This window comes from Pongo pygmaeus, chromosome 2 (genome assembly GCF_028885625.2).
Source record: "Pongo pygmaeus isolate AG05252 chromosome 2, NHGRI_mPonPyg2-v2.0_pri, whole genome shotgun sequence".
In the NCBI taxonomy this organism is placed as follows: domain Eukaryota; kingdom Metazoa; phylum Chordata; class Mammalia; order Primates; family Hominidae; genus Pongo; species Pongo pygmaeus.
This window is the reverse complement of record NC_085930.1, coordinates 152238349-152252547: the sequence shown is the minus strand read 5'-3', so window position 1 is coordinate 152252547 and position 14199 is coordinate 152238349. Positions and strand designations below refer to the sequence as shown.

General features: G+C 39.1%; 1 protein-coding gene across 1 annotated transcript in view; it reads left to right on the top strand.

Moving 5' to 3' along the window:
• Positions 1 to 14199, top strand: part of SLC9A9 (solute carrier family 9 member A9) — a 591760-nt gene that overhangs the window by 287367 nt on the left and 290194 nt on the right. Inside the window, exon 9 of the mRNA XM_054481518.2 lies at positions 3597 to 3685. Within this exon, the coding sequence (XP_054337493.1) occupies positions 3597 to 3685 (89 nt within the window). The remainder of the gene's footprint in view (positions 1 to 3596; positions 3686 to 14199) is intronic.

The window sequence follows — 14199 nt, the reverse complement described above, 5'->3', positions numbered from 1 at the left end:
CATTTTCAAAATGTGTTTGGCTTGTAAGAGTCATACTAATTACAGTAATTTGTGTGATTTGATTAATTACTAAGCTATGGAATTATGATTGTGTATGCTAATACTAAGGGTCAGATCAATTTTGTTGTTTTATTTTAATTACAACACCAAGCCTCTGGTCATGTGGGCTCATTCTCCATTGTTTGTTGTTTATATGACATATCCATCCACACAAGACTCAAAAGGTATTTAGCAACAACATAGCCTGTTAGTTTTCTACTGGAGGCAAGGAAATGATAACCAATGCAGCCACTAGGGAAAATATTCTCCAATGATAAGCCCAGCTAGTTCAGATATGTAATCTTTTTCATAAAATCTCTGGCTAGTTCATGGGATATCAGAAATGTTTTTTAGACAGCTTAAGATCACCTTAAAACATTCACAGATGGTCCAATATAGGCAGAAATGCACAGGGAGGCTATGGACTATTTGATCTCAGCTGTGTCACTTTAGAGGTGATCTTGAGTAAATTACTTTAGTGTCTTACTTGTTCAATAGAAATGGGAATGTTCACTTATTTATTCAACAAATACGGAGTGCCTACCATGTGCCTGGTACTGCTCTAATCATTAGGAATCAAGGAATCCGTCTGCCTTCAATGAGCTTTGCCTTGTGTTACAGTGTATTCGTCTATTTTCATGCTGCTGATAAAGATATGTTCAAGACTGGATAATTTATAAAGAAAAAGAGGTTTAATGGACTCAAAGTTCCACGTAGCTGGGGAGGCCTCACAATCAGGGTGGAAGGTGAAAGGCACATCTTACATGGCAGCAGACAAGAGAGATATGAGAGCCAAGTGAAAGGGGAAACCTCTTATAAAATTGTCAGATCTCGTGAGACTTATTCACTACCAAGAGAACAGTATGAGGGAAGCTGCCCCCCATGATTCAATTATCTCCTACCAGGTCCCTCCCACAACATGTGGGAATTATGAGAACTACAACAAGATGAGATTTGGGTGGGGACACAGCGAAACCATATCGTGCAGGAAGGCAGAAAATAAACACATAAATATATAAAATATCAAGTAGCAATATATAATATAGGAAAAAATAAAGCAAGTAGAGAATGATGAGACTGAACAATTTGTACAGAGTGGATGGAGAAGACCTGTCTGCTCATGTAACATCTAAACAGATATCTGAAGGAGGGAAGGAGCCATGTGGATATCTGCAGAGCTTTCCAAAGAGTGGGACCTGGAAGAAAGTGCAAGGGCCCCTGGCAGAACACATTTAGATAGGATATTGAAAGGTAAGGAGGAGGGGAGTGGTCAGAGAAGAGGTCAGCAAGTTGTGGGGAGTGGGGAAGGGGCAGGAACAGATCTTACAGGACCTTTTAAGCCACAGGAATCCATTACAAAGTTTTGAGCAAAGGCCTGACACGGTCTGACTAGTTTTTAAAGAAGCGTTATTGCTAGGGGCTACCATGGGAGGCAGGGAGGCCAGTTAGGAAGCTATTGTTGTAATCCAGGCCAAAGGTTATGGGGGCTTGGAAAGAGAGGCTAGGGATGGAGATGTTGAGAAGTGTTTGGGTTCAAGGTGCATTTTGAAGGACAAGTAAACAAAATTGCTGATTTGCAGTGAGAGGTGCACTTAGGGTGGTCCCAAAGTTTCCCCCTGGGCAGCATAAAGAATGGATGCTATTACTAAAAAGAAGGCGGCAGTGGCAGAAGCTATTAATCATTGTGAGCCTGTTGTGAGATAGTAACTCGGTCAGTAAATAAGAAGATATAAATTAAACAAGCACTGTTCTTGGCCCACAGTAGGTATTCAGACAATCTTAGTCACTTCCTTATCCTTTGTAACACTTCTTTGTTACCTATTCTTGTTCTTACAATGAATTTATTTGCTATCCATACACAGACACACCTGCCCTTTTATTCACTACTTCTCTACAGATCAATATCTAGTCAAAACAGTTCCACAACAGTGAACAGGTCAGCAAAACCTCACCCAGAAAACCCCCAATAGACTACACACTAGACAGACATAGGTCACATTTTTAAATAAAGAGAAATGATTTACGCCGAAACAGTATACAGGGCAATCCTCCTTGTGCTGTGAAGTACTTAGTGCTTCAGCATACTAAAAGTTTCCCTGGTATATGTTGCTTTTTAAAACAGAAATTCTGTGAAGAGTAAAATATTTTATAAGCATTTTTGCCTTAGAATTTCTGAAGAGATGCTAAGAAACTGAGAAGTTACCAAAAATCTGGTGAATTGCCTACTGAACAGATATTTCATGGTAAAATTTCCTACTTGTTTTATTCTTTTATCTAAAATTTTGAAGCATAATGTTAAAAGGCAATAAGTCATGTAGACTTTACACATTTATGTAAATATGTGTTAGCAATGTTTTATCCAATGCTGACCTGAAAAATAACCAACATGTAAGTAGAAGCATATAGTCTACATATCTTTTTAAAAGCTCAGTTCTTTAAAATTCTTTGTTGCAGATTCATTTGAAATGTCAGTATTCAGTTCACATATCTCTATACTCTTAAGAATCATCAGCATTTAATTTATGAGTGTTTTTAGTTGGAAAGATTTTGCTGCTTAAAATTCAATTCAATCCCCTTGGTCTGAGTCGAGGAATACTTATATCTTGCATTTTTCCCAAAGCCCTCCTCTATGCCCAATTTCCCATAATTGAGCTAATCTTTAATCCAAAGTACAGTGCAAGCTCCCACTGCTTCCCCACTGCAGCCCAGGGACAATAACACAGAGAATAACAGAGCCTAGGGACAGATAGCATGTCGGTCTCATGGTCGCTATTCCTCTGTCTCCAGAAAGCATCTAGTGTATGTGTGACTTCATGTCACATTTAAAGCTGATATGTGGTTTAAGAAATAAACCCTGCAGATGCCAAGAAGCAACTGAAGGTCCACTGTTGGTAGGAATCACACAAGAACAGACCAGTTTACTTTCAAGGAGTGAATGCCTTGGGTGTGTTCGGCAGCAGGACAGAGCACCCAGCCTTTCCAAAGAGGCACAGGAGCAAACAAGGTCTCCTCTCTCTTGCTTGGCAAGTAGGAGCGTTGGCAAGGGCAGCAAAACCCTTGTGGATGTCTTAGGTTTGTCACTCATGACTTTTAATACTAAATTATGGTATGACAGGAACCTCTTCAGGCTACCCAAAGTATACAGCGGAAAGCAAATATCTTTCAGAAAATATGCCAGTGTTTAGTATAAAATCCAGCAAAGTAGTTGGCACTGGCCATGAAAAACCCAGGGTTTACTATGGAGTCTTTTGTTCATGTTTTCAAATATAACTTTTCTAGCTCATGAACAGGGACTCGTTTGTCTCCAGGAAGAATCTATTTCTCATGTTTATTTAGAATCCACTTCTTAATGTTTTTCTTTAGGTTTAATCCTTCAGGACCCTGTTTAAACCCTGTTTAAAGCAAGTGCAAGATTTACCTAGGTTTCATTATCATGGTAACTACTAGCAGTTTTAACTCTACTGACACCAAGTCTATTTTCCAACTGGAATAGCCCTAACCTTTGACTTGGATGGAAAAGAAAATTAGTTTTGACTGATCTGTTTTTTTAATTTCAGGCATAGTTGCTGTTCTGTTCTGTGGAGTCACACAAGCACATTATACCTACAACAATCTGTCTTCGGATTCCAAAATAAGAACTAAACAGGTAAAAGAAAAAATTTACTACAGACTTGGTCTCTTTTCTCAGTGAAATGGTTATGTAGCGATTCTGGCAGTATAGTCAGAAAGAGTTTCATTAGTAAAGGAAGAATGTAAGCTTAAGTCTTCATTACGAGTTGGATATTTATAGATTTTTTTCCCTCCAGGATAACCATTAACAATTCTCTTGGTAAGCAAAAATATAGTTATAATAGTATCTCCCTCCTGAGAGATGTTGAACTTAGACTGCCAGTCTTAAAGATGAAAGGCATACAGTTGGTAATAATTCACAGTCACTTACCTCTAAAAGCATTATAAAGCATGTGAGATTGGGTAGTTATAGAGAAAGAAGGAAATGAAGAAAAAGAAGGAAGTGAAGTTTGGTCTTTAATTGGGTGCTTTTAATGCCAAGCAAACTCAACTGCCAGTTGTCACACAAGCAGAATATATCTCCCTTATGCCAAGAACACATCTGTTTGGATATTTCCACATAAACACACACAGATTCTTTCCACAGACATTTGCTGCACAGCCACTCTGTGCCAAGCACCATGCTAGCTACTAGGAATACAAGAACAGATACTTTATGGCCCTGCCTTCAAGAGGTTCATTGTCAAGACTGTTTATGAGGACACAGATGTGTAACAAACAACTTGCCACAATTTTATAAGTGTTGTCATAGAAATACCTCTATAGTGTGCATAAGGAGCTTTAGTAGGACATCACCCTACAGTTAGGATTGAGAAAGTCAGGAGAAAGTTTCCAGAGATGATGCCCAACCTGGAGCTTGAAATATAAATAGAAGTTAACTAAGTAAAGATCTGGGGTCTACTAGAGGGTAGAAGGTAGCCACAAGGGCATTTGAGGTCAAGGGATCAGCATGAACAATATCTCTTGAGCAGCCAGTGGAAGCTCTGTAAATAGTTCAGCATGGCTTGTGAATGGGGCAAGGCTGAAGCAAGTGGGATACAGTGAGAGCAGAGACCAACTCATGAAATGACTTATGTATCTTGTGAAGGACTTTAGACTATAACCTATAGGTAACGGGGAGTGGCTGACATAACGGGAATGTATTGTCTTGGAGTTCTGGAGGCCAGAGTCTGAGATTAAGGTATTGGCAGGATAGCTCCTTTTGAGGGCTGTGGAGGAGAATCTGTTCTATCTCTCTCTCTCTTAGCCTCTGGAAGATTTCTTGACTCTTTAGTGTCCTTTGGCTTCTAGACACATCCATCCCAATCTCTGCCTTCATGTTCACATAGCATTCTCCCTGCGTGCATGTCTACCACCAAATTTCCTCTTTTTATAAGGACACGGGTCATATTGAGTTAGGGGCTACCATACTCTAGTATGACCTCATCTTAGCTGATTACATTTTCAATGACTCCGTTTCCAAATAAAGTCACACTTTGAACTACTGGGGTTTAGGACTTCAACATACGAATTTTGGAGGAACACAGTTCAGCCCATAACAAGAAGTCATTGAAGGGTCCTAGGCAAAATGATTTTAAGATCATTGTAGTTCCATTTTAGGAATATGACTCTGGCAGACACGAGGAACATGGACCAAACAGCACTTGTATCAGTTAGCTTTTGCTGTGTAACAACCACATAACCCTAGTGTCATCCAACAATAATCATTTATTGATCACACACCTGCAAGCTTCAGCCATTTTGATCGGGGTTGGACTGGGTGCATCTGCTTGTACCAGCTGAGCTTATGTATATGTCTGTTGGTTTGTTGGGGGCTCTATTCTAAAGTAGGCTTGACTGGTGGGCTTTGCTAGTGCCACATGTTTGTCATTCTTCTCCTGATAGAAAAGAAAGCCCCAGTGTTGAAGAAGGTCCGTTTCCATACTGTGCTGTATCATATCTCCTAAATATCTCATTGGCCAAGGAAAATTATATGGCATAGTCCAGAGTCCAGAGGCCAAGCCAATCCCTGACCACAGTGGGAGAGCACTGCAAAGTTGTATGGCAAAGAATGTGGACATAGGCAATAATGGAGAATTGGACTGAATGATGCAATCTAGCCCAACATGCAAGTGGAGGTAGAGAGGTCTCTTTTAATAAACATGGTGATGCTGAGGACATCTGATGTGATATTAGGGCAGTGGGAGTAGAGAAAGCAAAAGCAACCAAAGCAAAACCTGTAATTGACCAGAAATTCCTAAACAGGATTTCCTGAAAGCTTACTTTGAAGCTCTCCAGAATGAGCTATCACCTTCATCCCTCTTTGTCACATCCCAAGCTTGACTCTACCTCTACCTGCCCAGGGACTCTGCGAGGTCACCCTTCCCCTCTGCCTATCACCTCAAATGCCTCAGAGGAATCACAAGATGCAATTAAAGAAATCTTGAGGCCCCCTGAGTGAAACAAAAGAAAAAAGCCCCCAAAACAAAAACTGATATCAATATCCAGAAACCTCCAACATATAGTCTTTCAAAATCCTTTTAATTTTGAATACTACTAGCTTTCTCTAGGGCTTAAAGGGAAATGTCTTGGGCTGTTTTTTTCCTAACCTCTTTTGGTTCTCTGAGCATATTTGTATTCTGGGAAGCTGAACCCTGTTTAGGGACTTGCACTTTTAAGTCATTCTATCTAGACTGCTCAGCAGAACTTCAAAGATAACTCATCTCATGGCAAGACAGCAGACCAGCATCTAGGGGAGACAAAGCCAAAATCAGTGCCCTTCTTTTCTCCCTCTGAATGGCTTGACAAGCCCTCCCTGACAGGTTGCCAGCACTCATTTTTACAGCATTCTTTTTTAAGGAAGGAGAATGTTACAAGTTCTTTCCTTAACATCTAGGTAACTGCATATCCCCATCTTGGTTCCCCATACTGCCTTTTTTGGGGGTGCCTGGATCATAGCAGAAGCTTAATAAATGCTAATTCCCTTCCACTTCATTTTCATCCCTTTCTTCACTTCTTTTCTATCAGGATCTGTCATTTTCTGCTTATTTTTTTCTTATAATATGTACATACACAGCATATGTACATATTTATACATACTTGCATATCTATGCATGCATATACACATGCATATCCCATACTCTAGTAAACAGAGTCTGAGGTCCCCACTTTGAAAGAGTGCAATCAGAGGCTCTTAGCCACACTACAGGTTCTGCACTAGTGTAACAAGCAGAGTTCAAATTCTCATGGGAAACAAATTACAAGTTGTAGAGAAATGCTGAGGCATGTACTAAAGAGGTTGCCACTGTGTCCTCTCTGAAACTGGGAAAGGTTTGGGAAGTATTATATGATGTTACGTGGTTACAGTATCTTGCTCTACATATCCCCATGTTGTGTTCACACTGTCAATGGGAAGGTAGCAGTTACACAGCTGCTTTGCCTCTGTTGCCAGGACTGTTTAATGAGAGTGTAGGAAGCCAATTAGTAAACTCACGGAAATCCATGTAAATCAACTTTGAGTTATAAAATTCAAAGATGACATGATTTACAAAATAGTTCTATTCAACTGTGTCTATACCAGTTAATCAAATAGCTATATATGGATACAAAGGCTTTAGAGAATTATGCATTCTTTATAGCTTGAAGAATTAGAGTGCCTTTTTAAAGTTGTATTTTTTCATTTTAAGGTATGTTTTGTCCATGATAATGACCCTGTAGATGTAGGAACTTCATTTTTGCTTCAACCTATGAAAACACATGTAACATCACTATGTGTTAGGCAAAAAGCAGTATGATAGAGGCACTGTGACGCTGTTACCCAACATAAGGATTTGTATTTTGAATACCAAAGCATCCTATTAAAGAGTACATGAACGTATGCAGCAATTCATTTCCCTGGACTTGGAGTTCTTTGTTGCTTTAGGGTGTGCACATCAAGTCCTAGAGACAGACAGATACTGTAAGCCCTGTCTCTTACCCTGGGAGCTGAGCAGTGCTAGGGATACTCAAGATGGACATCAGCACACAGCAGTGTAGCCTGGAGGTCTCACCCAGGGCTACGTACAGTGTAGCCTGGAGGTCTCATCCAGAAGACTACGTACAGACCCCATGAACCCACTCAGATGATTTCCAGCCTTCCTCCTACTACCCCTTTCCTCTCACATTCCCTCACCACCCCCGCCGCCCCCAGGCAGGTCTGGGAGCTTGCTATCTGGGCCAAACTCCAGGGTGTTCCCATCGGCTGTATTTACCTTGCCTGAGACTAACTTGCAAAACCATGTACTTCCATAGCATCCCTTTTAATTAGAATTTCTCCTTCCCTTCACATGGTTGGCACCAAAAATTATTTCCAACAGATACACATGGGTATATGAAATGAATGTAAATAATTACCATTTACTGTGCATTAACATGTACAAACTACTTATCTCATTTACTTTCTACTTACCTTTCTACCTAAGAGGTAACTCTTATTATCGCTGATTCCATTCATGCATTGAACAAATTTTTTTTGAGAGCCTACTTTATGCCAGCCATTGCTCAAGGTACCAGGGATACAACAGTGAACAAAAAAAGAATTTCTAGTTGAGGAGCTTCATAGTAGTCAAAATAAATAAGCAAAGTATATAGTGTACTCATGGTAAGACATAAGGCCAATAATAAAGCAGGGAAGGGTAGCTAGGAGTATATGATGGGAAGGCAGGGTTGTAATATTAGACTGGGTGTCCAGAAAAGGCCTCAGCAAGGTGATATTTGAAAAAAGTGAAAGAGGGAGCCATGTGGACATTTGGGACAGAGCTGTAGAGAAATTGGGAATGACAGATACAGAGGGCCCCTGGGGCAGGAGAACCAATGTGGCTGGTATGGAGTGAGCAAGGAAGAGTATGAGAGAAATAGCAGAGCAGTGAGGAGAGACAGGTCATGGAGAGCCCAAATGAGGTGGGAAAACACTTGAGACCTTTAAGTACAGGCATGTACGTACGTTTTAAAAGAGTAGAAGTATCCAGTATTAGCTAGGGAAGACTGTAAGAGTAACAGGTTTGGGGGGAAATTATGAGCCCAGGGTTGACTTGTTAAGTTTGGGATGTGTATTAGTCAAAGTGGAGCTGTTGTGTAGCCAGTTGGACATAGAATTTTGGAGTTCAGAAGAGAGGTCTAGGAGAAAAATACAATTTTGAGAGTCATCAGCATATGACTAACATATAGAGATGATAATTGCATATCATATGGAGATGATACTGAGAACATGAGAGTGGATGAAATCTCTAAGACAGTGATAGAGAAGAGGTCCAAAGACCAATCTAAGGTACTCCAATGTTAAGAAATCCAAAATCAGCAAATGAGCCTGAAAGGTAATAGACATTAGGGAAAAGAAAAGGAAAGTATGGCGTCCTAGAAGTCAAAAGAAGAGTGTCTCAAAGAGCATAATGAATTATACCAAATGCTGCTGAAATTTCAAGTAAGATGAAGAAAATGGACATCATTGATGACAATGATAAGAACAATGTTGGCAGAAAACCTGAATAGAATGGGTTCAAGGTAGAATAAGAGGAAAGAAATTGGAAACCTCCTGTATCAACAAGTCCTTCAATGGAGTTTTGCTGAAGGGCAGCAGAGAAATGAGGTGATCGCTGGAGGAAGAAGTAGGACCAAAGAAAATCTTTTTATTTTTAAGGTAGGAGAAATAACAGTGCTTGTTTATGTTGAGGAGATGAAACAGTAAAGAAAAAAGTGATGTATTAGAGTTTTTTCTAGGCTTATAAGTAGCAGATTTCAAACTCAGATGTTTTACTTTGTGGTTCAAACTATTTTGCCTCACTAAATATCATTTGGTTAGTAGATGGGATAGTACCAATTGTGGGGCGTCATTTATTCAGTAAACCTTGAATGGGTGGAAGGAAAAACAAATGAACGATTGGCCATATTTATTATACTTTCAGCCAATTCAGATAATTAGTCATTTATTTTTATATAGTATTTGATTCTGCTCTTTTTGAAAATCTACCTATTTCAGTACATTTTTATTTTTTATACAAATACAAGTTGGGATGGACATAGATGTTTTCATGTATTTGCTTTTGAAAAGCCAGATTCTTTGTCTAGCATTTATGGGCAAACAATGACGTCTTCATTATAGCACATTCTTTCCAGATGCTTATTTTATTTCCATTCCCCCCAGATGATATTTATAGTGTTTATCGCCATTGAATGGAAAAGCAGCAATGCAAATCCAAATTTAAATTTCCAATAAAAGAAGACAATGGGAGCCAAATTATATGTTCTGTGCATGACTCTGAAAATTCAAATAAAGGATCTGGAATATGGGAGCAGCAAGATATAGTGGAAAGAACACTTGGCTGTAAGTCTAGAAAACTGGGTCTTGCCCCCATCCTCTAGTACTCATGGTAGGGCCTCAGATAATTAATTTAACACACATGAGCTTTACGTTTTCCATCTGTAAAATGAATGATTGAACTAAATGACTGGGTTTTAAGGATCATGCTCTAGATCTAATATTCTTTTACTTGACATGGAGCATAACGTATGTGTCTGGTTCTTTCTCTTAGACTACAATTAAGTAGGGGTCACTTGATTAAAGACTGCAATGCATACAGATGAGAGGAGGAATTAGAGTTTGCCATTTAACTTGAGGCCAAATCACTGGGTACACCATTTCAATAAGCTGTCAAAGCAAATCCAAGGATGAGGCAATCAAAAACCAAAGTCCCTGGTTCATATTGGAGTAAAAAGTTTCATACTGAGGGCTGAATGATTCTTCCCAGAAAAACTCTCAGCTCCTAGGTGAGTGGTTGTGATGGCTTTTCCTAAGACTGCCTGCATCCTTAGGGTAGAGAGTAGAAACCTTATATTGCTACAACTCAGCATCTCAGGATATGACTGAAGAACCTCACAGCTTTTTAATTCAAATATGGACTAACTGTGTTCTAAGAACTATAGTAGTTGCATGGCCGGCACCATGCTGGAAGCCAGGGAGACAAGGGCAAATACCACATGGTTCTTGTCCTTTGGAGGTCCTAATATAGCAGAAGACATACACGTGCACACAAACATACATATGCATATGCATGTATGCACTCACATGCACAAACAACCACATGTGGCAGATATTAACATAGAGGGATGCACAACATGTCATGGAAACCAGAGAACTGAATTGCTTACTGGAGGCAAGGTTTTCATGAGAAGCTGGTTTTTGGGTTGGGTATTTTGGAGTTTGGGTGTAGAGTTAATTAGGATATTGTCACGCAGATTTCATGGAGGATAAAATAAAAAAGAATAGAGTATGCAAAAATATAAAACTAAGAAAGAGCTTGAAAGCAATCCTAAACAAAAAGAACAAAGCTGGAGGCATGAAGTTACCCAAATTGAAACTATACTATAAGGCTACAGTAACCAAAACAGTATTGTACCAGTACAAAAATGGACACATAGGGCAATAAAACAGAATAGAGAACCCGGAAATAAAGCTACACACCTACACCCATCTGGTCTTTGACACAGGCAACAAAAAAAAGCAATGGGGAAGTGAATCCCTGTTCAATAAATGGTGCTGGGAGAGCTGACTTGCCACATGCGGAAGAATGAAACTGGACCCCTACCTTTCATCATATACAAAAACTAACTTAAGATGGCTTAAAGATTTAAATGTAGGACCTTAAACTATAAAATCCCTACAAGAAAACCTAGAAAATATTATTCTGGACATCAGTTTTGGGAAAGGATTTGTGACTAAGTCCTCAAAAGCAATTGCAACAAAAAAACTGACAAGTGGGACCTAATTAAGCTGAAGAGCTTCTGCACAGCAAAAGAAACTATCAACAAAGTAAACAGACAACCTACATAATGGGAGAAAATATTCACACACTGTGCGTTAGACAAAGATCTAATACTAGAACCTATAAGAAACTTAAACAACTAAATGAGCAAAAAAACAACCCCATAAAAATTGGGCAAAGGGCTCTTCGGGAGGCTGAGGCGGGCAGATCACGAGGTCAGGAGATCGAGACCATCCTGGCTAACACGGTGAAACCCCTTCTCCACTAAAAATACAAAAAATTAGCCGATCGTGGTGGCGGGCGCCTATAGTCCCAGCTACTTGGGAGGCTGAGACAGAATGGCGTGAATCCGGGAGGCAGAGCTTGCGGTGAACCAAAATCGCACCACTGCACTCCAGCCTGGGCGACAGAGCGAGACTCCGTCTCAAAAAAAAAAAAAAGAAAAAGAAAATTGGACAAAGGACCAAAGGACATGAACAGACACTTCTCAAAAGAAAACATACAAGTGGTCAAGAAACATATGAGAAAATTCTCAACATCACTAATTATCAGAGAAGTGCAAATCAAAACCATAATGAGATATTATCTCATACCAGTCAGAATGGCTGTTCTTTTAAAAAAGCAGATGCTAGTGAGGCTGTAGAGAAAAGAGAACTCATACACTGCTGATGGGAATGTAAATTAGTTCAGCCACCATGGAAAGCAGTTTAGAGATTTTTCAAAGAACTTAAAACAGGACTACCATTTGACCTAGCAATTTCATTACTGGGTATATATCCAAAGGAAAATTAATTAGTCTATGAAAAACCATGCATTCATATGTTCTGCAGCACTATTCATAATAAGAAAGACATGGAATCAATCTAGGTGCCCATCAACAGTGGATTGGATAAAGAAAATGTGGTACGTATACACCACAGAATACTACACATCCATAATGAAGAATGAAATCATGTCCTTTGCAGCAACATGGATACAGCTGGAGGCCATTAACCTAAGCAAATTAACACAGGAACAGAAAACCAAATACCACATGTTCTCATTTGTAAGTGGGAGATAAACACTGGGCACTCATGGACGTAAAGATGGCAACAGTAGACACTAAGAGCTACTAGAAGGCAGGGAGGGAAAGAGTAAGGGTTGACAATACAACTATTGTGTACTATGCTCACTACCTGTGTGACAGGACTACCCCTAACTTCAGCATCATGCAATACACCATGTAACAAAAGTACACGTGTAGTCCTTCAATCTAAAATAAAAATTGAAAAAAACAAAAAAAAGCTTGACAAGTCCCAGAAACAAAGATGTAACACACTGTGACTAGGTCCCAGGTTGCCTCAGAGAAGTAGGTAGGGGTGGGCTGCTGGTATAGGTTCAGGGGCACTGAAGGAAAGTGTGTGGAAGACAGCTGAGAAAGAAAATGGAGAAGTAAAACTAGATGAATCTTTTAGTGTCTCAGTGTGCTCCCCTTGGAAGAACTCTATCCTATAAGGGTAATACTTGGTTAAGACTTTTAGGCATAGAGATAATGATAATAATCAGATTTCTGCCTTACAAAGATAACCGTGATAGCATCATTGAGGAAAAACTGGACAATTCATAGTATTTTTGTCTCTATTAGTGGTTTTAAGGGTTAGTTATGAGAAAACATGGTAAGTGACTTCCACGACATCAATCTTAACACTCACCACACTTCTTTTTAGTAAACTGTGTACATAGATAACATCTAAATTTATCTTAACCTTCTGTGACTCCAGACATATTTTTGTCCTGTTTAACCTCTTAGGATATTGTGGTTTATATGAAAAGTTTATGGAAATTTACCGTCTGATTTTGCCTTGAACTTAGGAGCTAGATAAATTCTTTCTGAATTAATAAATAAATTAATGAGTGAATGAATTATGACCATTAACATTCCAAGATAAAAAATAGAGAATATATGCTAATTAATGGTTTTATTTAATTCTGATATGATGCATTAATTTAAATTTAATGAGTTGCATGCATAAGGCAAATGTCTAGAGTAATCTTGAGATATTGAAAGAAAGATGAAGTACAATTCCATTGCTTGCGTGTTTCCTGCAGTGTGTCCATGCCTTATTGATTTGCATTACAGTGGGTTTTTGATTTGGTTCTGTGCATTTTTTTCTATTTCTTTTAACAAAAGCAGTCACGTTCCATCCCAGTTACCTGTTCCAAGGCACAGTGGAGAGAGAATGTCATGGGCAACAATGCCCCTGCCTCCCTGGCTTCTGAGAAGATCAAAGATATCTTCATAAAGCATAGAATTGCCTTTTTTTATTACTCTAATTACATTTCTTTTGTCAAGATTTCTACCACTTTTCTTCTCTCCTTCATTCAAAATATCTTTAAAAATACCGTCCTAGAAGGGTTGAATTTATAAATGATGGCAAAGTGTTTAAATTTCTCCTTAGCTAAGCTGGTGATTCTTTTCAATGAAATTCATTATATGGTATAAAGGACATTTAGTAGTTCAGCTAATACGCGTTTCCTTTTAAATGCTAATGATAGTGGAGCTCCCACACCATGGGAAGAACACATTGTACTTTCAGTGCCCAGAAAGAATTATTTCCCTACTTGAGAAGATTTTACTCCACAACCAACATGTATTATAGTAGGAGCCACAGATAAATATTTGGCACCTTCAATAGTGGGCACCTTCTATGTCCTGGGTACTGGGACCCAGGGAGAAATAAAGATAAGTAAGACATCCGTGCTTCTCCTTGAAAATGTTTTATGTGAATTTTTTTATCTGACAAAGCTGTAGTTGGACTATAACTTCTCAATTAAA